General features: G+C 40.2%; 2 protein-coding genes across 8 annotated transcripts in view; one reads left to right on the top strand and one right to left on the bottom strand.

Moving 5' to 3' along the window:
* Nucleotides 1–2,917: 2,917 nt before the first annotated feature.
* On the bottom strand, nucleotides 2,918–17,072 carry METTL6 (methyltransferase 6, tRNA N3-cytidine). Of its 7 annotated transcripts, none has more exons than XR_010360169.1 (7): nucleotides 16,931–17,071; nucleotides 14,933–15,316; nucleotides 14,075–14,209; nucleotides 12,708–12,878; nucleotides 11,218–11,359; nucleotides 8,204–8,599; nucleotides 2,918–8,075 (listed from the first exon to the last, which is right to left on the bottom strand). XR_010360169.1 is itself a non-coding variant. In XM_064415859.1 (6 exons), the coding sequence occupies exons 2-6, from the start codon at nucleotides 15,212–15,214 to the stop codon at nucleotides 8,451–8,453; spliced, it is 879 nt and encodes a 292-aa protein (XP_064271929.1). In that variant the 5' UTR covers nucleotides 15,215–15,316; nucleotides 16,931–17,071; the 3' UTR covers nucleotides 8,138–8,450. The 7 variants fall into 7 exon arrangements, 5 of the variants coding, with proteins under 5 accessions (XP_064271929.1, XP_064271931.1, XP_064271930.1 ...); XR_010360173.1 differs by having other exon boundaries at nucleotides 2,918–7,596; XM_064415859.1 differs by lacking the exon at nucleotides 2,918–8,075 and having other exon boundaries at nucleotides 8,138–8,599.
* The window catches only part of EAF1 (ELL associated factor 1), a 19,498-nt gene continuing 15,437 nt past the window's right edge, over nucleotides 16,972–21,032 (top strand). Inside the window, exons 1-2 of the mRNA XM_064415864.1 lie at nucleotides 16,972–17,148; nucleotides 20,031–20,125. Coding sequence (XP_064271934.1) covers nucleotides 17,046–17,148; nucleotides 20,031–20,125 — 198 coding nt within the window. The 5' untranslated portion in view covers nucleotides 16,972–17,045. The remainder of the gene's footprint in view (nucleotides 17,149–20,030; nucleotides 20,126–21,032) is intronic.

Genomic DNA, 21,032 nt, shown 5'->3' with positions numbered 1-21,032 from the left:
TGGAGCCAGCAGGATGAGGCAAGTGATCATCCCCCTGTATTTGGCACTGGTGAGGCCACATCTTAAAACCTGTGCTCAGTTTTGGGCCCCCAAGAAAGACACTGAGGTGCTGGAGCATGTCCAAGGAAGGGCAGTAAAGCTGGTGAAGAGGCTGGAGCACAAGTTTTATGAGGAGTAGCTGGGGGAGCTAGGGTGTATTTAGCCTGGAGAAAAGGATGTTCAGGGGACACCTCATCCCTCTCCACCACTGCCTGAAAGGAGGGTGTAGGCAGGTGGGGATCAGTTCATTCTCCCAAGTAAAAAGTGATAGTACAGGAGGAATTGGCCTCAAGCTGCACCAGGAGATGTTTGGATATGAGGGAAAAATGTTTTCACCAAAAGGGCTGTCAAGCACTAGAGCAGGCTGCTCAGGGAAGGAAGGGATTCACCATGCCTAGTGTATTTTGGAGACTTGTAGAAATGGCACTTAAGGATGTGGTTTAGTGGTAGACCTGGCAGTGCTGGGTTAATGAATGATCTTAAGAGATTTTTTTCAACCTAAACAATTTTATGGTTCTTCAGTTTTTCACTCCAAGACCTTTCACTTTTCCCTACAAGGCAAAAAGTGAGAGTAAAGGCTTGAAGTCACCCAGGAAACCAACAGCAGGGCTGGGAATGGTACTCATCATTCAAATTGCAGGCAGAAGTCATTCAGGAACCAGGTTTTTTGTCATCAGAGCCAGTATCTCTGATTAACAAAGGATCTGCTCTGTATCAAGATGGCTTGCTAGTTTAGATACTGAACCAAGATATAGGAGATAATTTCTTCAGTCCCATTTTCACACTAACTTAAATTTGAAGTAGGGAAAATATCAATCTCTGTGTCTTACCACAAGGGGGATGTCCTTTCTTCCTCTTCTTACCCATCTTGCATAGTTGAATGATTACAGTTTTAGGGCAGGGATTGTCTCTTACTCTCTGAATCCACAGCACCTAGGAAAATGCTGTCCCATTCAAGGGTTCCCAGACATTACCACAACAAGCATGTAGTGAACATTTTTAAAGGGGTTTGATCAATAGATTCCTTGTTGGAAGATGACATGTGTTAAACTTGTCATTCAGGCTCCATTCATCCTGGTTTCTGAGACTTTCCTGTCATACTGTACAATCTACAATTCCAGTAATTTATATTTCTTTTCACATCTTGTAATATTTAAGACACACACCATAAAGATCAATAGCAATATAAAATTAGCTAAAGTAAGGATATATGATATGAAAGGCTCCAGGAATTGTCAAATCAAGCCACAAAAGAAAATTTCTCACACTTTGCTTATATTTATGCCTCATACTTTACTCATATTTATGAATGTAATCAGCAGTAACACATTCACAACTCTCTACAAGGCTACATGAAACACAAACCATATCATCACAGCAACAGAGAGTTACACTACTGCTACCTATGCTGCAAAACCATTTGAGTGTCACAGGAGTAAAGTGTGGCATTGTACATCTTCAGCTTTGTTTGGTATTTAAATATGAATAATGCCACTGTTGCAGCTACAGCTTTGGTTGCATGCTAGGATGTTGCATGCTTGAACGTTGCAGACCCATTCAAGCTCCTCTCTTGAAATTTTTGAAAGATGCTTTTATTTAAGAAAATAAATTAAAGACAAGGATATTAATTTTTGGAGTTTTTTTTTTTTTTTACTGACAATGTAATGCTGCCTGACACTGAATTTCCTGCCAAACAATAGGCTGGCCTGGCACATGAACAAACTGTATTGCTGCTAGCATTACCAAAACAGTCTTGCTCCTTCATCAGTCATTCACAGGTAATCTTTTTTTTTTTTTTTTCAGAAGTACTGATATATCTTCAGATCTGTTCTAACTGCAAAATCATTTTATCTCACTGATCTGCTGTTGTTGACTGAATCAGACCAAGAACTCCCATAAAGGAGTCTGTGAAAATGAAGTACAAACTGTGCATTATGGAACTGAGGTTAAAGCTCTCAGCTGTTAAGCTTACCCCCTCTTCAGTGGGCTTTTGAGAACACCACTGCTCTGGTTTAGGAGGCGCATGTGGTTAATGCTGTAGGGTCTGTGGTCTTTTCCTTTAAAGTTTATGGGTTTTGGAACTTGGAAAGTTGCTTGGAAAGGAATCCTTCAGCCTAAGGGCAGGTTAGTATTTCATGTAGAGGAAAATCTGTAAGAGGAAGACTTTTCACTACTTCTAAAATACATTCTTGGCTCTGTAGTAGCTTGATTGTTTCAGTTTACTTTGAGGTGGGTTCTTGTCTCTTCTGAGATTTATTTCTAACAGGCTTTTTCTTGGCCATTGTTTCACAGCCAAGTACAGGTCAAGAATACACACATAACTGATCCTTAATTTATTAGCTGCTTTCAAAAACAAAACTACAATCTGAAACTGTTACTGGAAGTTGATCCAAAGCCAGAAAAAGTCTTTAGTGGCATACACTGGACAGAGCCAAGAGGGCATGCTGCTGTATCAGGTGGCAAGTCCAAACATCTGCACATTCAACTTTCAGTAAGTGACTCAGATTCATCTGGTCAAGAGGTCACAAATGTGATGTTCCCTGAGGCCAGGTCCTAAAGGACTCAACCAAGCACCCTCAAATTCTAAATGTGAGATCTGTGATTAGAATCTTCACCCAGATGGTCACAGCCAAGTTTATGAAGTTGTACAGAATTTCAGAACTATCTTTCAGAAGGTAGTGCTGAAAAAGTGGTGGCAATGGTTTTGAGGCGTCTTCAAGCTATTTTCATGTTCCTGTGAAATGTGGTTTGTAAATAAAACAAATAGAACAGAACATTTCTTAATTTTGTAATGAAAACAAGCCTCCATTCCTCTCTCCTTATCTTCTTCCATCCTGCTTTTGAACACTCTGGTTTTAGCAAAATAGCAACAGGTCTGTTACATTTTAATGAAAAAGGCTTTTATTAAATGATAAAAAATTCCAATTAGGTGTCCTATTTCAAACAGAACTTTGAAGACAAAGTTAGGGGGAAAAAACCAAAAAAAGCACATGAATATCCTTAAATTTCAGATGCACAACAATCCCATATGTATGAAGACATCATTATCCCTTTGAACAGCAGGTTCTCTGCTGTACCAAGTTTACAATAGCAATCCAAGGGTCCAGAGAAATGGGCTGTGGAAAAATACTATGTGGAGACTAGACAATAAGCAGGCTTGTCTACCTGTAATTTGCCTACTTTATGACTTTTCCCTGTAGCTACCCTCATTTATTTCCATTCTAACTTCTCTGGATGCTACAGACATCAGAAACCAGAGCTGCAGTTGATTGATTCCATCTAACTTAAGACAGCACAGCACCTCCAAGTGGGAACTGTGAAAAAGCACCCAAGTGACAATGAAGTATCAAGCTTCTTCCAAGTCAAAGGAGTAAAACAGAGTTGGATTTGTATTTTCAGTCACACAGCTGCCTTTCTAAATATTTCACATAATATATTTTTCAAGCATGTAAGTTAAGCCTATGTCTTTGGCAAAGACTTTCAAAAGCAATCTAATTTTTCAAAGATGAGACCTAAAATTTGCTGGGAAAGAGGATAAATGGTCACAAACAGATTCATTTAAGTAGAAATACACAAAATCACTGTTAATTTGGAAGAATCACGTAGTCTTTTTTCTTGTGCCCTTGTCTTCCCTGATTTCACAGCACCCTGCTGCAAACACAATGAACAGTGCACATCAGCCTAGGAAGTGGGAATGAAAAAGGTTCCCTAATGGAACATCTTACCTGGCTAATAGCTTCTATCTTTGCAAGCAATGGCTCTGTGTGCCTCCCCACAGTGCAGGCTCACCATCTGCCTGTGCTCTAATAAATGAATTCACATTACAAACACAGAGCACAAACATACTCATATCCTGAGCCTACTGCACCCAAGGGTCAGATGTTTTTGCAGTATGTATAACTAGCAAATGTTTGCTCCCAAATGTTTGAGATGGCTCACAATCTTTCCTAATAACAATCATAATCAGTGAAAAATTCATCACAGCTATATTATGGTAAGGTAAAATCCTTTAAAAATACTTATCTATTTTTCACTAATTGTATCTCAGCAGTATCTTTGCAATATAAAATTCTGCTTCCCACAGAGTCTTGCATGTATTACTAATACCACACATAATCAGATGCCACCTTCCTGCTTCTCTGGAACATCAGTCTAATTTTGGAACCTGCAGGCTTCCATTTCCAAAATTTCACTTTTTAGATGAACAGCTTATTTAATTATATGTCATCCCTGACCTGTGAAACTCAGGATTTTTTTTCTTAGGAATTTAAACAATCTTACCATTTTTCCTTCACACTCTGATGCTCAACACTGATATCCTCTCCAAATACACACATATATATATTTTAACGAACTCTTTCATAAAGCACTTCCTAATTTATAATTTGTATCTCTCAGTATATTCAGATGTATGAACTGTTCAACAGATCAAGCAAAAAAAATTATAATAGGTGAGCATATAAATGATCGTTTTCCATTTCATATACCAGCTTTCTCCTAGGAGACCAAGGCTGTATGTTTTACAGTTCACTGCTGCTGCTTACAGCTGCTGGAGTTTCAGGTCTCACTTTTATAGCACTTGGTTTCATAGAAGTGATGCACAATCAACCATGGCTCTAGTATTATATTAGTTACTTAAATATTCTTCTGCCTTTGGAACACAAGGAGCTTTCAGGTACCTGAAAGATCACCTGCAATAGCTTTTTAGGTACCAAATGAACCACATAAAACCTGCTGTTATACTATCACCTAAAGTCCAATTGTTTTTTTCTCAGTAGAGCATATTTCTAAGGAAAGAAAGCTCACCCATCCATACAGTATAGACACAATACCTGTGTGGATTTCTCTCTAGTCGTAGCTTGTTGTCACACATCACACCACATCAACCAAATCTGACAGAAGCTGTCCTTTGACAGAAAGGACACACAATCTCAGATAATTAAAAGACTTCATATTTCTGTAAATTTAATGAAAATAGATGACAAGTCAAACCTTACCCACGTCCTCACTGCTCATTAACATCATTCCTTAATACATGCTGTCCAATTCCAGGAGGAGACATCAGAGAATCCCACACTGAAAAGTGGCATTTAGGATTCCCTGACTTCAGGAAAAACCTTAATCCAAGTTCATACTTTATTAAACATCAGAGAATGTAAGCTCAGGGTACCAAATTATTTTTAAAAAATGGGTTTCTCAGTCCTATTACTTCAACAATTATTTGCTTCTACCCTAAATATTGCTCAGAAGAAGGGTGTTGGCTTAAAGGAACTTACTACTTATGGTTGCCAAATAGATCAGCTAGTTCCTCTTAAGGGGAACAAAAAGCAGGTGTTCTACAGACAACTGAGTCATCTCAGCAGCCTCCACTGACTGCAGACAAATGAAAGAACTATCAGGACATTTATTACAATCACAGCACAGTGGCTTGCTTGTGCAAGGTGAGCATGATGCATATATGCTTTTTTCAAGTGATTTAAACACCATTATCCCTGATTACTACATTTTCCTAAAGACAGTTCTACACAGAATGGTTTGGGTTGGAAAGGACCTTAAAGATCATCTCATTCTAATCCCCCTGCCATGGTTGCTCAGAGCCCCATCCAGCCTGACCTTGAACACTGTCAGAGAAGGAGCATCCCCAACTTCTCTGGGCAACCTGTTCTGGTGCTTCACCACCCTTCACAGTAAAGAATTTTTGCCATACATCTAACCTCAATTTCCTCTCTTTTGGTCTGAACCAGTAACTGCTTGTCCTATCACTGCAGTTGGTTCAAGGATACAAGGTACAGGTATTGTTGGCATGTGCTGCTGGTGAGCTTACTTGAGTTTGGGAAGGCTGAAAAGCTGGGGGAGTAGATCCACTTTACTCAGCACTGCAGCAACCACATGCGCCCCATCAGTTACTATGTCTCACATGATGAGGCAAGGATTTCTTAAAGCTGACTCAACTTCCTCAAACTTTACCACAGTTACAAAAATTTGCCATGATTTAAAGTTCACAGAAGCAGAGTCATGGAAACTAAATTAACCTTTCTGACCATTCATCTCAAAATAACATCTGCTTTATGAGAACTATAGCAGAAGATCTTTCTGGCAGGGGCATTAATGCATGCTACTTTATTTTGCTGGTCTGACTGGAAATGAGACTGAATGAAATATAATAAAAAGAGTTAGAAATAGTGCTCTCCATTTAACATGCTGCTACACAAAAGAAGTGTATACAGAAATACTGAAGCTCCAGCACACACAAAAACATCTATTACTGTTCTGGCAATAGTTCAGTGTAAAAAGGAACTCAGTGGCTGTCTATTAGCTAAGTCTATTGGGCTGATTCAGGTCTTCTGATTTATATTTTTGATTCTTGCCTATATCTCATTTCCTTTTGGGGATGAGCAGTTCGTTGCACTTGCCTTTGCATGTGATGACAAGCACACAGCCCCATGACAAGGAGCCACACAAGGCATTCCTTCAGTCTCATTTATGTGCTGTATACTCCAAAGGGATCAAACCTGCAGTCCTGAAAGGCACTTGGAGTTACAGGCTGCAAGCACCACTAAATATCAACAGAGCTCAGACTACACAGAGTCATTGCAAAACTGCCATGCTAAAGATGAACATGTGCTGATGAAAGCCACCAAATAATGATAACTCAGATTAGGATAGTGCTGTCATCGTTATATCTCTTTTTAGCAATAGCTTTTCATTTACTGTAAGTGTTACTAGATATTTATTACTAGCATGGCAGAAAGAGCTAATGGGTTGCACAGCAGGGGCCAGCAATGCATAAATCTCTGGGATAATATTCTCCATAAAAAACAGGAGATGACACGTAATGACCCTCCTCAAAGGGTCATTAGGAGAATTGTGAATGATTTAAGCATTTTCTTCTCTGAGGCCAAAGATTTGTGATCTGTTGCAAATTTATTTCTAACCATATCAACTGAATAATACCTTTGGCAGCTCAAATTTGTTAAAAAAATTTTGACTGGTTAACTTTGTAACATTAAGCTTCAGGCTGGAAAATTATTACTTCTTTAGTTTCATGCACAATACACCCAGTGTTAAGAGCCTGGGAAAAAAAATGATTATTATATCCTATGTCATAAACAGAGGGAAAAAGTTACTCCTGGTCCACATCAGACGTATATGACTGGGTCATCTAACAAAACACAAGTCCAGTGGAATGACAGTTTGAGTCAAGAAATATACAGCCAGAGATTAAATCCCTACTCAGAACAGGGCCACCCTCAAAGTCACAGAATGCTCAAGGCCTTGGCCAGTCCTATTCCAAGTATTCCCAAGAATGAAGGCTTCAAAACTTCACGGGACCCTGCCCCAGCATTTGCTCTCCCCTTAGCATTTCACTGGAATTCCCCCTGTTGCAAACTGTGTACATTACACAGGCTCAGCACAGGCCATTGCACAAGTCACCGGATACTTCTGGGCTTCCTCTGCTGCTTGAGAGCAGCCGCCCAAAATGCAGGTTAAAGACCCAGGCAGGATTTTGAAACTACATCATCCAAGAACACAGACAAGGTCCTGCAGTGCAGAGAGCTGTAAGGAAAGGATGAAGCAGTTATGTCTGCAGCAGCAAGAGTACAGTGGCTTTTAGTGGCAGGAAGAGCAACAACCAGCACAACTTTCCTGGGAGTGATGGAAAAGAATTAAGACCTCTGCCCAGGAAAGAAGGAGCTGACTACACTCCATATCAAAGAAAGTACTCCCGACTTGCTGATTTCAGTTTCAAACAGCAAACTGACTTGCAAAACTTCAAATATGTCTGCACATTAAATGAAGAACATCTTAAATTAATTAGGGATAAATACAACCTGAGCTGCTGACATGCTTCTTCAAGCATGAAATCAAATAAATTAGGATTTTGCTTAGAATATAAACATTTGTTTACACATCTAAATGCTGAGCATATTAAAAAGATACCATTATTAAAATATTAAGGCAGCTTACACTATAGTGCTCACTGAGTCTGTTTCATTCCTGTATCTGAGAAAGTACACTCAGGAGTCCTACAAGTACTGAAAGTAAATTAAATACTATAACTTTAGCAAGCCTCAAAAATCACAAGTGACAGGAAACATAGGATACTTATTTAAAAATAGTTTTTAATAAAAATTAAAAATGGAAGTTTATTTATGTGCTTTACCTGATCCTCCAACAATGTTGCATAGGTTTTATTTTAGAAGCAGGAATGCAGATGCTCAACAGGTTGCCTGCACCACTAAACCATCTTAAAATTGAATTAGAAATAGGATTCGTATTTTGTATTCTAGGATGGAAACCAACAAGAGATACTGGATGCCAACATTTTTGGTTCACCAGAAAGATGAGCACACAGCTTATGTGCTGGCTTCCATTTCAAACAAGCAATGCTGTTGCTAATCAGCAAGAACTTATGTCTCACTGAAAGGCTTTTGAAATTTGCTTTGAAGAAAAACTCTTGGAACACGCAAGTCTTCTTTCCTATTCACAGTTTCTCGTTGCACATATTCATTGACCACTTGCTCATATCCCTCAGCCTTGAAAAGCTGAGATAAGAACTCTGAAAGAGAATTTAAAAAAAAAAGAAGCTAAAATATTATGTTAAGCTATTTTTAAAACACCAGACAGCATTTATATAAGCATATGTTCTTACGTGTTACAGCATGAAAATCACACAGGCCTTCAGATTTCAAGCTGTTCTATGTGGGTAGACTGCTGAATAAAAATCAATAAAAATCTCCTTTGGAAACATCAACCTAAGCAAAACAGCTTGTAAAACTCGGGCTTAAGCTAGTTACTCAGTTGAATTTCCAAAAATGCCACATCTCTTATTTTTATTAAGCCTTGTCATTCTCATTGTGACTGACACCAGTGCATTTTCTCCTTGTGCTGATCTTCATTGTCTCAATAGATCACTTACCACAAATATATCAAAGGTATGCCAGCCGTGCAGATGCACCTACTCTCAGGAAGAATAACACCCTACGTTACATGCAATTGCTCAACAGAAAAACTGACAAAATGGCAATGAGGATATGGTGGTACCAAGACTCCACCAAGTTGAACTGAAAGTATTTTCCAGGAACAAAAAAATTTTCCTCAGAGCCTGCTTCCCTTAAGGGAAGGCAGAAGCACCTCACAAACAGGGTGACTTGTGCAGCAGGAAGGTCTGCTCATGCTATTGACTTGTCATGTTAATTAAAAATCATAGTTTTCCTTTCCTGCACCTCAGTTCACTTACTCAGGCAGAAATTTCACAGTAAATTTAAGGCTGTTCTAAACTTGTATTACTTGATAGAAAACAAAGACATTCAATTTTTCACTGCTCAGGGGGATTAGCTTGATGAAACAGTGATCATGTGGGTACAGGAAGCACCACCAGAGAGGGTGAGTTGAGGAAGATGAGACCACCCACTTTGGTGGTACTGCAGGATTGTATCAACCCAAGGCCACCATGGCTGTAAACATTGTGTGCTCATGTAAATGGGGACCCACACCAATGAAATATAAATAAACAGCACTCCATTGTGGACCTATTGAAATCTTATTGTAAGGAAGTTGCACATATTTCATAATACAAAACTAAAACCATGCATTCCTCCACAAATTTAATACTATTTCAGAGAGAAGAAGAATGGATTTTTTTTCCCATGGAAGAAGTTGTGTGTTGCCATCTGAGGCCAGACATATTATAAATAAGTATGATTCAAATCACCCCATGCAGCAATAACTTGGTGTACCAATGTAGTGCTAAAGAAATGAAAAATAGCAAGGGTTGCAACCTCTGTGGAAATGATGGGAGTCATGTCTCCAGTAACAAAAGAATTCTCAAGTACTAAGCGATGTTTACACGAAAATCTGTGAAATGAATGAGATCATAATGATTAAAAATGGGAGTAGAGGTGATTTGTGAGACCGTCACAGACCAGCCCAAGGAAAAACAATTGCTGACATGAGCAATAAAAAATAAATTCTCTCTTTTCTCCTTCCTTCCTCTTCCTCATCCTCACCTCAATTCTTCTTGCAAGGGAAACATGCATATTAACAAGGAACTTCTCATTCAGAAACTATTCTAAAACACAATAAAAATGAGATTTAAGATTCTACAGAGAGGTCAGTCTCTTATTTGTTCCCTTCAGCATCCATTCTCTTTCTAAGAGCTGGTTGTTTAAACAGAACTAAAAATCACTCAATAAATAACAGCTCTAGAAATGCTTCAATGAAAATGTAGTGCAGCCTGCATTATCTTATATTTCATCATTGTCCTACGAAAAATAGGGGGAGCTCACACAAGATTAATGCTTTTTATGTATCAGAAGCAATTAGTTAATATGTTATGGCATAAAATATGAATAATATTTACTTGGCTCCAAATCAGTCTCTTCAGCAGCTGTATCTTGCCTTAGACTAAGAACAAAGAACACCACAGAAATAAATTCACAGTTCTTTTAACACAACGCCCTACAAGTGATGGGGGGAGTAGTGAGTTTAGCATGAGGAATCTGGAGTTAGAAGCTATAGCCAAGCTACAAACCCAATTCATTGTGAGAGTCTAAGCAAATTCCTTCATGTCTCTGTGCTTCAAGTTCTCCACCAGTAAACTGCAATAACTACCCTTCCTCCTAAACCATTATGAGCACTGAACAAAATCTAAATACTGTATCACATGGAAATAGTTTTTTGCATTGTCTTCACTAAAGAACAAGCCCTAGAAGACAGAGCGACCACAGCTAGTCAGTGCTATCCCAGGATTTGTGCATGAGCTTCTCAGCACTGCAGTTGTGCTTCTGCTTTTAGAAGTCAATAGACCTCATCCTGTTCACCTGCACAAAGAATGATGCCAAAAGAACTGCTTACTTGCTTCACGAAGGTGATTAATTCTTTTACTCAACACAGGTCTTTTCCCCTTAGGTAACAAATCTGAATGACATTCAGCAAATTCAGAAACTCATGCTCTTGGAGAATTATAGCACATGCAACAAGCTTATAAACAAGAAAGCACTCCCCTAAGTTCTGCCAGTCTAAATAACTGCTTCTTCCCAAAAAGGATGGTAAATAAACCACAATTTAACAGTTCATCCACACAAAACAAAACTTCCATGGGCATGCTGGCAGCTCCCTGGAGAAAGTTTGAACAGAAGATTCACAGAAAAGAAAGCACTCTACAACATGTCTTACCTTCAGTAAAAAAATACGATCTTGTCCCATCTTGTCTGACATAAAAGTTTTCCCCAAGTTTGCTGCCTGATTTAAACCTGAGCATTGCATGATCATACAGGCCATAGTCTCGGAACAGGACACACTTGCCTGGTTTTAATACCTGTCACATAATACACACATGCTTTAATAAGCTAAACAGATTTAGTCATATATAGGTATAGTTATTTGTGTACACATACAGACAAAGGTAATTAAGGCAAAGTACACTAGCATAGTCAATACAAGATTATAAGAATACAATACAACAGTGAGATAGATGTCTATAGATAAATAGATAGATGGATGTAGATAGATATAGATACAATTCATTCTCTGTGCAACAAAAAGGTTGTGCAAAAACTGGATTGACTCTTAAAAATGTTTCCCCATGAATAAAAGACTACAACTAGTTTTAGAATACCTATTTGGGTGCTGATCAGCTAAATTAGCAACACTCTTCAAACACAGAGAAAATAAGAAAATATACAGTTTAACAAAAATTCCCATCAGGGCATTTTTTTCTGTTGGCAAGTATCCAGTTTAGCACCTGATTTTGTTTAATGGTTAACAATAAAATTTAGAATATCGTCACATTTCTCTTTTCATGGGAGAAAGACAAATGTTGCATATCTTGCAAAATAAAGAAGAAGCCATTTTAGGAAAGTGCATAATGGATTTATAAAATTGCTTTTTGGTAAAGAAAGCAAGCTATAAAGAGTTTAAAATTCATAAATACACGGTCATTGCCCATGCTGATTTTAAATACCTAAATATTTATATAACCTAAGAACCAATCCTGACTTTGGAAAACAGCTGGAGATATACAATAAAACCCCTAATATTCCTTTTTCAAATTGCTGATAATAAGCCAAATAATATCAGAAAATACAAGACTCTTAACACACATATGCAAAAGTAAAAAGATATGTTGATTGTTTTCCTCTGCAGTCAATATATGATGTTTCAGGAAAATACAGAACAATAACAATCCAGGTTGTTTAAACCACCCTTTGTATGGGCCTGTCTTAGTCTATCAACTAACAAAGACAGCTTAGGGGGGTGAGTCTAGATTAATGCTGCCTTCTGAACACTACTTTTAAACCACCACAGGTCAAATATGTTTCATAATAACAGCAACATCCTAACTGCAGGTCCCTGGATCCCAGGAAGTTAATTCTGGCTTTCCTGTAGGCCCCTTTCAGGTACATGAAGGTCATATTTTATATATCTTTTTGTTACACTGATGGCATGAATTAGGCCTCAATCCAAACAATCTCACAATACCAGGAGAAAAATAAAGAACATTGTAAAAGATATTTTAGTCCTGCATACTCAGTGAACTAACGAAATACATGCGTGGCATATAATATGAAAAATCACCATTGCAAAAGAGTAATTTTCTCAGAAAAAAATATACTTTTTGAGCTAAAAAGAAGTGCTTTAAAGGCTGCAAAATCAGCTGGTTTTACCTTGTAAATGTTCCTCAGGACAAGATGCATTTTGTCAGGATGAATGGCAGAAAGCACAAATATAAGTGTGACAACATCCACGGAATCTGCTGGTATATTGTCTAGAAGATCATCTTTGGTAAGATCGCACTGGAACACTTTACATCTTTCCGTACTATATAAGGCATTTTTCTAGGGAAATGAAAAGAGCAAGCTTTCACTGAAAATTAGCAGCATTTGTTGCTACAATAAAGTAAAAATCTTGTGAAATTAATCAGTAGAGAGATACAAAACACAGTGGCAAGAGAATATTAACCTCCAACAGGCGGCTACTGCTATCAGAAATTTTTTGCAGCTAACTACAATAGTGAAACTACAACTAGTACAAAGGCCCATTCTCAAGAATTTGAGAAGGAATGTGCATTAAGACAATTCAGAAAACGTACTACTTCTGTTTTACCCCTGCTTCTACTCTTTAAAGAATACATAAATTCTATTGAAAGAAACTACATATTAGAGGGTGATGAAAGTAAAGCTCTTGAGCTACAGGTAGACTGCAAACAGTTGGGGTTCCTGACACATAATCTGCAGCTGGGCTGCTCTAGCCCACAGTTTTGCTGTGGAAAAAAAAAAAGAAAAAAAACAGTCTTGGCAAAAATTAAATTCAGCAAAAGCTGTGGAGGCAGATGCCATTAAGTCATCCAAAACCCAGGGTACAGGCTCAGCCCAACCTCATCTTGGGGTGCAGCCACAGCATCCCAGGGAGCTGCTGTCCTCTTCTGTGTGCCACAGGCATTTCTTCCCATCTTTCACATGACAAATGCTGTCTGTGTCATGTGGTTCTTGGTCACAATGCTTTCAGTTAACAGATATATAGAAATTTACCTGTGATTACACACTTCATAAAGAGTTTTAATGCCCAAAGCCCCCACCAGTACTACTGCAAGGCTCGACTTTGGACTGCAGTACCCACAACTAAGTGTAAACATACCTACTCCTAATCAGGTTACAAATTCCTTTAACAATAATTTTCCCAGCCTTGTTTTTAAGGTTCTCCTTGGGACTCCCTCTTCCATGCCAAACAAATTTTGCTTTTACTGTACAGTCAGCAGAGACATAGCAGTGCTCCCAAAAAGCACTATCTTCATAAATCATGCAAGTAATATACCATAATGCTCTAATTTGACACTGAAAAGCCAAGTTTTGAGCAATGATTTGGCTTCTTACATAGGATCTCCACTGAAATGCATCAGTCTCAATTTTTTTGGCAAAGCACATTCTACCCTTCCTACAAAAAGGAAGCCAAGAGAAGTCTGTTGTTACAGTCATTTGTAATTTTAGAAGCTTCTAAAAAACACTCTAAAAGAAGTTCCAAATATCACACCAACCTTCACATACTCAACAGCTCTAGGAGAGAAATCACAGGCATATGCAAAAATATTCTTATCTTCTTCTAAGAGTGGAAACAAGCAGTTCCCAACCCCGCAGCCTGCTTCCAGAATGGTCAGTGTTTGATCTGCAAACTGGGGAGGAAGCAATACAAGACAAAACATAATTTTTGTTTTCTCATCATATGAGTAGAGGCACTGTTCAACCAGCATTTTAGAAGCCATAATCAATTTTAATTACGATTCTTCAAAAAAAAAAACCAAAGTAGACAACCACTGCATAATCTGACACTAAAACCCAGACATTCTGAATTTCCACAAAATTAGAAATAATTTTAGAACATATTAATATTTCTTCAGTCATCTACCCCTTAAGCAATCAACAGACTTGTGCCATTTCTGTCTTGTCTTTCATTCAGCTGTAAGGAACAACAGATGCATCTGGCTATTCCCCTTAACTGTGTTCAGCAATCAGCCTGCAATTCTGGATGCTTTTCTCCAAAGCAGTGTACTGAAGTGCACCAGCTTGCACACAGAGAGGCAAGTTGTCTCCTTTAGGACTCAAAAACCAAATATTCCAGACTGCATTCTCAGCATCCAGGATGCTATGAACAGCATCCCCATCCAGCAAGGGCCAATTATAAACTGAAACTAAACTGATGCATATGATTCTGAGAAGTTATCTTTGATATTAAAACCTTTCCTTTTGACGCCTTTTCTTGGAACAGGGCACTGCAAACTCTACATGTGTCAGCTCTCACCCAAATGGCTTTGCTCTAAGTATTATTAACTCCCCTGGAAACAGCTGATTGGAAACAATCAATCCCATCTTTTCCAGCAGAATTGCACAGATCTCACCTCACGACATGCCTTTAACTCTTGAAACTCTCTGGTTGTCCAATGTCTGTCTTTGAAGAAGTTGGTGCTGTTTCTTTTGTAAAATAGATCCCAGTTCTTCTGTGCCTCTTTCTCCAGTTTTAGTTGTTTGAACTCAGACACCAAAACCTGATCTTTTGCCAGTTTTTCCACTTCTTCTGGGCTAAGGACTCGAGCACTATGGCCTTTTTTTTGGAAAGCACCATCTTCAGGAGATGTTGTTACAATATTTAAGCAATTTGCTGACACCTTTTCTTGGAACATCCTAGATTCCTTCACACAAACATAAACACCAAAGACCCAAGGATGATTTTTTTTCTTTAGGGTATGGTTCCATCACTTAACTTAGGTAAAGTAAGTGAGGATCTAGAAGCAGAATTAAAAATGAGAAATAATTAGAGTATGCACTTACTACAATTTTAGTGATCTGTCCTACCTGAGGGACTTATATGTTCAGCAGAATTCTCTTTAATTTCAGAAAACCTTCATCTAAACTAAGAGCTGTATACGACACCACACTGATGGCAAAGTTAAAGAAGATACTTCAGAGTCTCCCGGTTCTCCCTTTGCATTCTAGAAAGCTACCCAACAAGAAAAAGACGGTGCAGCTCTAACTTTATTTTCACTAAAAGACTTAAGAGGGAAAGCAAGGGCTTTGTTTCTCATTAACCTCACTTAGAACACTTCAGGGAAAAAAAAGGTAACTTAGACATTTAAGAGTCACATTCAAATTAATGAAACAAAGAGTATTTATATTAGCATTTCCTCCTCCTGCTCTCAGCTCTGTGAGAAAACACTGGTGAAAACAACAGCATTTATAACACCGCATCACCTAAAGAAGAGAAAAAAAACAGTACTGTGGCCAAAATGCCCAGAGCTGGCCTGTGCCAGCATTCATCCCACTGCCTCCTCCTGAGGATTCACACGGGTTTCAACAATCACAGGTGGTTTTATTTTCAGATATCAACAAAAAGAGCTTTAATAGGCTGGGAAAGGAGTCAAACATTTTCTCTGATGTTAAACTGGTTCTGACATCTGCCTTGTCATAAACATGCAGATCCTGGATGATGGAACATGGGGATTAAATCCTTCATGGCCCAGTAGCTCGCAGGGAAGCCCAGGCAGCAAACACCGCTCGTGTACATCAGTGCCCAGAGCCAGGCATTGGTGTCAATTTACCAAAAAGGAAATGAGAAAACCACAACACACACCCTAAAACAAACAAACAAGAGTAGTACTTCACTTACGTATTTTATCTTACGATAAAATGCATTCTATGACACATATCATGGACCATATGTACATGTTACATATGATGCTATCATGATATATACACGTCATGACACAAACACAAACGTAAAATAGGGAAGCGTGCAAATGAAGCAAAGAACTGTCAGAATTTTGTCCGGTGCCACAGGCACACCCCCTTTTCCTCCAAGAACAGCGCAGGAGGTTATGAAGAAGAGGCTCCTTCGAAAGGACGTCTCTTCAAGAGCATATCCTCACAACAAACAAACAAAAGCTCAATCAGCAGAATTTCTGCCGTATTTCTGCACACGCCTGCATTCTAGGCGCGCTCCATTATTTCATCACAGAACGAGCGAGGGAAACAAACAAACGCAAGCCAGTCCTCTCAGTGACGCATCTGCTGCGGTGGGAAGGCAGCGCGATGATAAACCCAGTCACAACAGCCCATGCTTAGGCTAAAAAGCCTTTTAAAGGTGTTTAACCCAGAGCTGAGCCCACAAACATGTAACACCTCTGTGTGATCCTCCGGTCCCCCCGCGGGAACCGGCTTCCCTCCAGCAGCTCCTGTCCCGGCTTAGCCGGGGCTTGGATACCCCGGCAGGGAAGGGAAGGAGAGGAAAGCCCCTCCTACCCTGCCCTGCCCTACCGAGGGCGGGGAGCGCCGCGCTCCCACCTCCCCGGAGACCCTCCCCGGGGCAGCAGCCCCAGCCCGGCCCCGGGGCCCCGCCGTACCCGCCGCCAGCCCCGGAGAGGGTTCCCGGAAGGGAAAGCCAAGAATTTCCGGGAGGACGCCGGGCGGCAGCGCACGGAGGAGAGGGAAGGGACCGGCCGGGCCGGGAGCGGGGCCATGAACGGCTCGGCGAACTCGCTGCTGGACAAGGAGGAGCACCCGCTGCAGCTGGGCGAGAGCTTCGAGCGGCGGCCCAAGGCCTCCTTCCACACCATCCGCTGTGAGCGCCTCCCCCGCGGCCGCCTCTTCCTCCCGCTCCCGTGCCGTGCCGTGCCGTGCCGTGCCCCGGCTGCGCTGCTCCTTCTGCCGCGCCGACCCCGCTGCTCCCCTCGCCTCCTTCGCTCCGCCATCGCGGGGCTCCGTCCCCACTCAGCGCCTTTCCTACCCGCGTTCGTCCTGCCCCCTCATCGCCCGTCTCCCCCTTCCCTCCTGTCCCCTTCAGCGCCCTGCTCCCCCAGCCATGTCCTGCTGCCCCTCCAGCACCCGTCTCCCCCTTTCGCTCTCCCTCCACGCCCGTCTTTCCTCTCCACGAGTGTTTTCCCCACAGAGGGGTCCAGCCCAGGAAGAAGGGGAAGGTGGATGCTGGCGGGGAGGGGGCATGAGCGAGGCAGGCCAAGGCGAAGGAACAGCTTTAGAAAGTTTGCCATTAATCGCTCGGAAGCATGAAGAGTTGTCCCCGTAAGGAGGTGGCTTTGCCATCTTATTTTGCTCTGTTTGTGGCAATTAACTGCAGGACAGGCCTGGAGAGGCAGCCGGAGCATCCAGAGTTGGGTTCTTGACTGGGAGTTTTCCTGATGAAGCAATGTGTAGCCCTGCAGAGCTGCCCCTGGCTGTCCCAACTCCAGCCAGCTGTAATAAATCACTGTCCCAGGAAAGCAAGTAGAAGGGACTCAGACACTTACAGTAATCCTAATAAATGCAAGATAAATCCTGAGGTAGATTGCTTTGAAGAGGAACTCACTGTATTCCCATACTTGAATTCTGTGGGGCAAGAAATTTGAGCAAAGCGAGTCCAGTTTTTATTTCTAAAATGACTGGTAAACCATCAAAAGTAAATGTAAAGAATACTAAACTTAGTAGTTTTCTATGAAAGCGGGGAATTTATACAAAAAACAGTAGGATATTTTGGTTTATGATGCACTAATATAGGCCTGGTCTCATTGCCCATATTCATACACCACAAGTAGTAGTTTCAGTGATTCTGGTCACCCAAGTGCCTGATCCTGTGTGAATCAAAACCAAACTACATCCAAGTGGAAATATACTGGATTTCTAGAATGGAAAGTGCTTCAATAACAAATTTCCTAAGGGATTGCAATGCCAAAAGTCTTCAGACTACAACTGGAAGAATGGAGTTTTATTTTCTGAATGCTCTATTTTCCGTCTGTGACTTTTAAATGAGATTTCTTCATTGTCTTGTTATATTTTTTCCCTAACTGTTGTTCTGGAACGATTTAGCTAGGATCCAAACATTATATTATTGCCATAATCCGCTTCACACAAACTACAGTCAGAGGATTTTGTAGGCTACATTTGTTTTGACCTTCTTAAGATACTTCATTCCTGTACTGAGAAACTGGATTATCCTTGAAGAACACATCTTGAAAACATTTGGTTTTTGGGAAAAGAGCTGTGGGTATATTTGGAGGGAAATATGTGCTCTCAATCTACATGAGGATTAGCCAGGCACGTGCTAACAAAATGAAAACAATTAGTTGAATGTTTGTTTAAAGTAACTCTATATTGCTGTGCCTAAGAAAGAAGTCTGGTAGTGATATTCCTTTTAAGTTGATAATGGTGCTGTTGAAACTCTTGATCCCGTTTTGGCAAAGAGACTAGCTCTTGTACAGCTGGTTTATTTTATTTAGCAAGCTTGCACATAAAGTAGGTGGGAAACAATAGCAAGAAACAGATTGCTCAGATGAAATTGAAGGCTATGATTTGATCTGGCAGTTAAGGCATGAGGGTTAAGTCAAGTGTGTCTGATTCTGCTTGTTGTGCTGTCAAAGTAAAACTCAACTAAACATTAACATCCTCTTAATGAAAATTTATTACAAGCCAGGGTTTGGAGTTTTTTTCCTGCAAATGTGTTTTTCATAGTGGAATTATATTTTAAATTTGTTCTGAGGTATTAATTTCATAACTAATGCGGTAATTAAAAGCCTTGATCGTGAATATAATTGCACCTCTTCGGGTGCAGGGATGCTAGAGTTGAATGCAGGCTTCTTATGAAAACAAACACAAGGCAAACTAGCCTATATCTGTGTGATTTTATTTCAATTTGTCTAAATCCTCTCTCAAGATATTAGAGGTTCTGATAGGGTTTTTTTTTCCTGTTATTTTGTGGCTTACCAGCACAACAGAATAATGAGGGGGAAATGCTTTTAATTTTAAATGTTCTCAGTTCAAATGAATGCATTAAACAGAAGTGCCTTGGTTTTGGAGACAAAGCATTGTAAAACAGAGTGAAAATACCTAAAACAAGTGTTAGTTTAAAGCCAGTACAGTGCCTCCCCTTACTGATGCTTTCTGTCCACAGTGGGTTTGGACCAGCATGAAGCTGCTGTAGTAAGATCAGCACCTCTCTCTTTCCTCGTAGGTGACAGCTGAGGTCTCCTCCACCCACGTGGAGCTTTTAACACTATTGTGGAGGCGAGATGGCCATTAAAGAGCCTGAAATATCAGTAAGGCTAAATAAGTGGGTGTCATTAAATTGGTGTTTGTCACAGAGGAGTCCTCAGGTTTGCAATTGGCAAGAGCTAAGCAGAGCCCAGGGTTTTGGAAGTTGTTACTCTCTTGAGTTTGATTGGTACAGTTTTACCCTTGCCTGTAAAACCAAGTGCCACTCAAAGCCTGGGATTTGGAGAAGTCTGCTTTTGGTGTTCAAACACAAGATCCAGAACCTTATTTCCATTTTAAAAAGGAAGAGTTCAGGGTATGGTACCACCACATGACTGGTGTGTTATTCCACCCCTGCTGTAAACACTGGTGTGTGCTTTACCATTCCCTATAATCAGAGTAAATGTATGGTGGCTCTTTGCAGGGCACACTGATGCTTCTAAAGACTCTAACAAATGTAATCACAATTGTTTTCCTCTTCAGATGATTTTAAGCCAGCATCGATTGATACGTCTTGTGAGGGGGACCTCCAAGTGGGTAAAGGAGATGATGTTACCATCACTTTGCCACATATTCCAGTAAGTCTGTTATATATGTGCTTCTGTTTACTCTCCAACAAATTTGCAGTGTTGTTACAGTCTAATGTAAATCTATTTTCACTTTCTTTATTAACGCTGTGGGTTCAGTATTTAAGCAGCTGGACTTGTAGTTTGTTACCTTAGGAAAGGACTGTACAACTGGATCTTTGTAAAGGGCTATATTTGTATGGTTGCTGAATTGTTCTTTGATTCTGATTCCTTCCTTCCTAGTCTTCCTTGAAAGGCAAGGAGACTTTTACTGTTATCTGAAGCTGTACACCTGGTTCCCATCCATTTTTAGTGCTGTGTCTTGCTGAAGAAAGGCAATGTAACTCAGGCTTCAGTCAAGGCTGGATGTTCAGAACCCTCAGACAGACCTGTAAGCATGCTCCTGCCCTTACTCAATCATGTACAGATAGGGCATAGAGGGTTCCCTGCCTTTAGCTTTATCAGTGGAAGCAAGGGGACTAGTCCTGGTAAGTGGCCATGAAGTAGTTTCCCATCCACTTCCTTCCCTAATGATGCCATAAAGGTCTACTGTGTGAGGATGATGGTCAAACAGCAATAAAACAAGTGATCAATCTGTTTATAGGTGCAGCTGGTTTGTAATTGAAGATTCAGTGGCTTCCTTACCAAAACAAAAGAAAGTGCTCATGTGCTGGAACTGGATTTGTTTATTAGCTGAAGTTAATGCTGTGTGTCAAGCCAATAAACCAGAATTCACAGACATCAATGGGCCTGGTAGCTGCAGGGGGGCACCAGTCAGTTTGGAAGCCATGTGTCAGATCTTTTTGGTATTGTTCTTCCCAGCACACCCGTGGTTTTAATTGGTAGGTGATGGTTCTGTGATAATTCTCACTGAATGAAGCTGTAGCCTGCTTCACCCTACTCCTGTTCTTTTTATGGC

The sequence above is a fragment of the Passer domesticus genome, chromosome 1 (genome assembly GCF_036417665.1).
Source record: "Passer domesticus isolate bPasDom1 chromosome 1, bPasDom1.hap1, whole genome shotgun sequence".
Classification (NCBI taxonomy): domain Eukaryota; kingdom Metazoa; phylum Chordata; class Aves; order Passeriformes; family Passeridae; genus Passer; species Passer domesticus.
Note: the sequence above shows the minus strand (reverse complement) of the source record. Positions and strands in the feature narration are given on the sequence as shown.

Excerpts from the sequence above, each read along its gene's own strand:
- METTL6 (XM_064415859.1), bottom strand. The coding sequence starts at position 15,214 with ATGTTCCAAGAAAAGGTGTCAGCAAATTGCTTAAATATTGTAACAACA. Across the intron at positions 14,210-14,932 it reads AGTTAAAGGCATGTCGTGAG|TTTGCAGATCAAACACTGAC; the intron begins GTGAGATCTGTG and ends CTTCCTCCCCAG. Across the intron at positions 8,600-11,217 it reads ATCGTATTTTTTTACTGAAG|AGTTCTTATCTCAGCTTTTC; the intron begins GTAAGACATGTT and ends ATTCTCTTTCAG.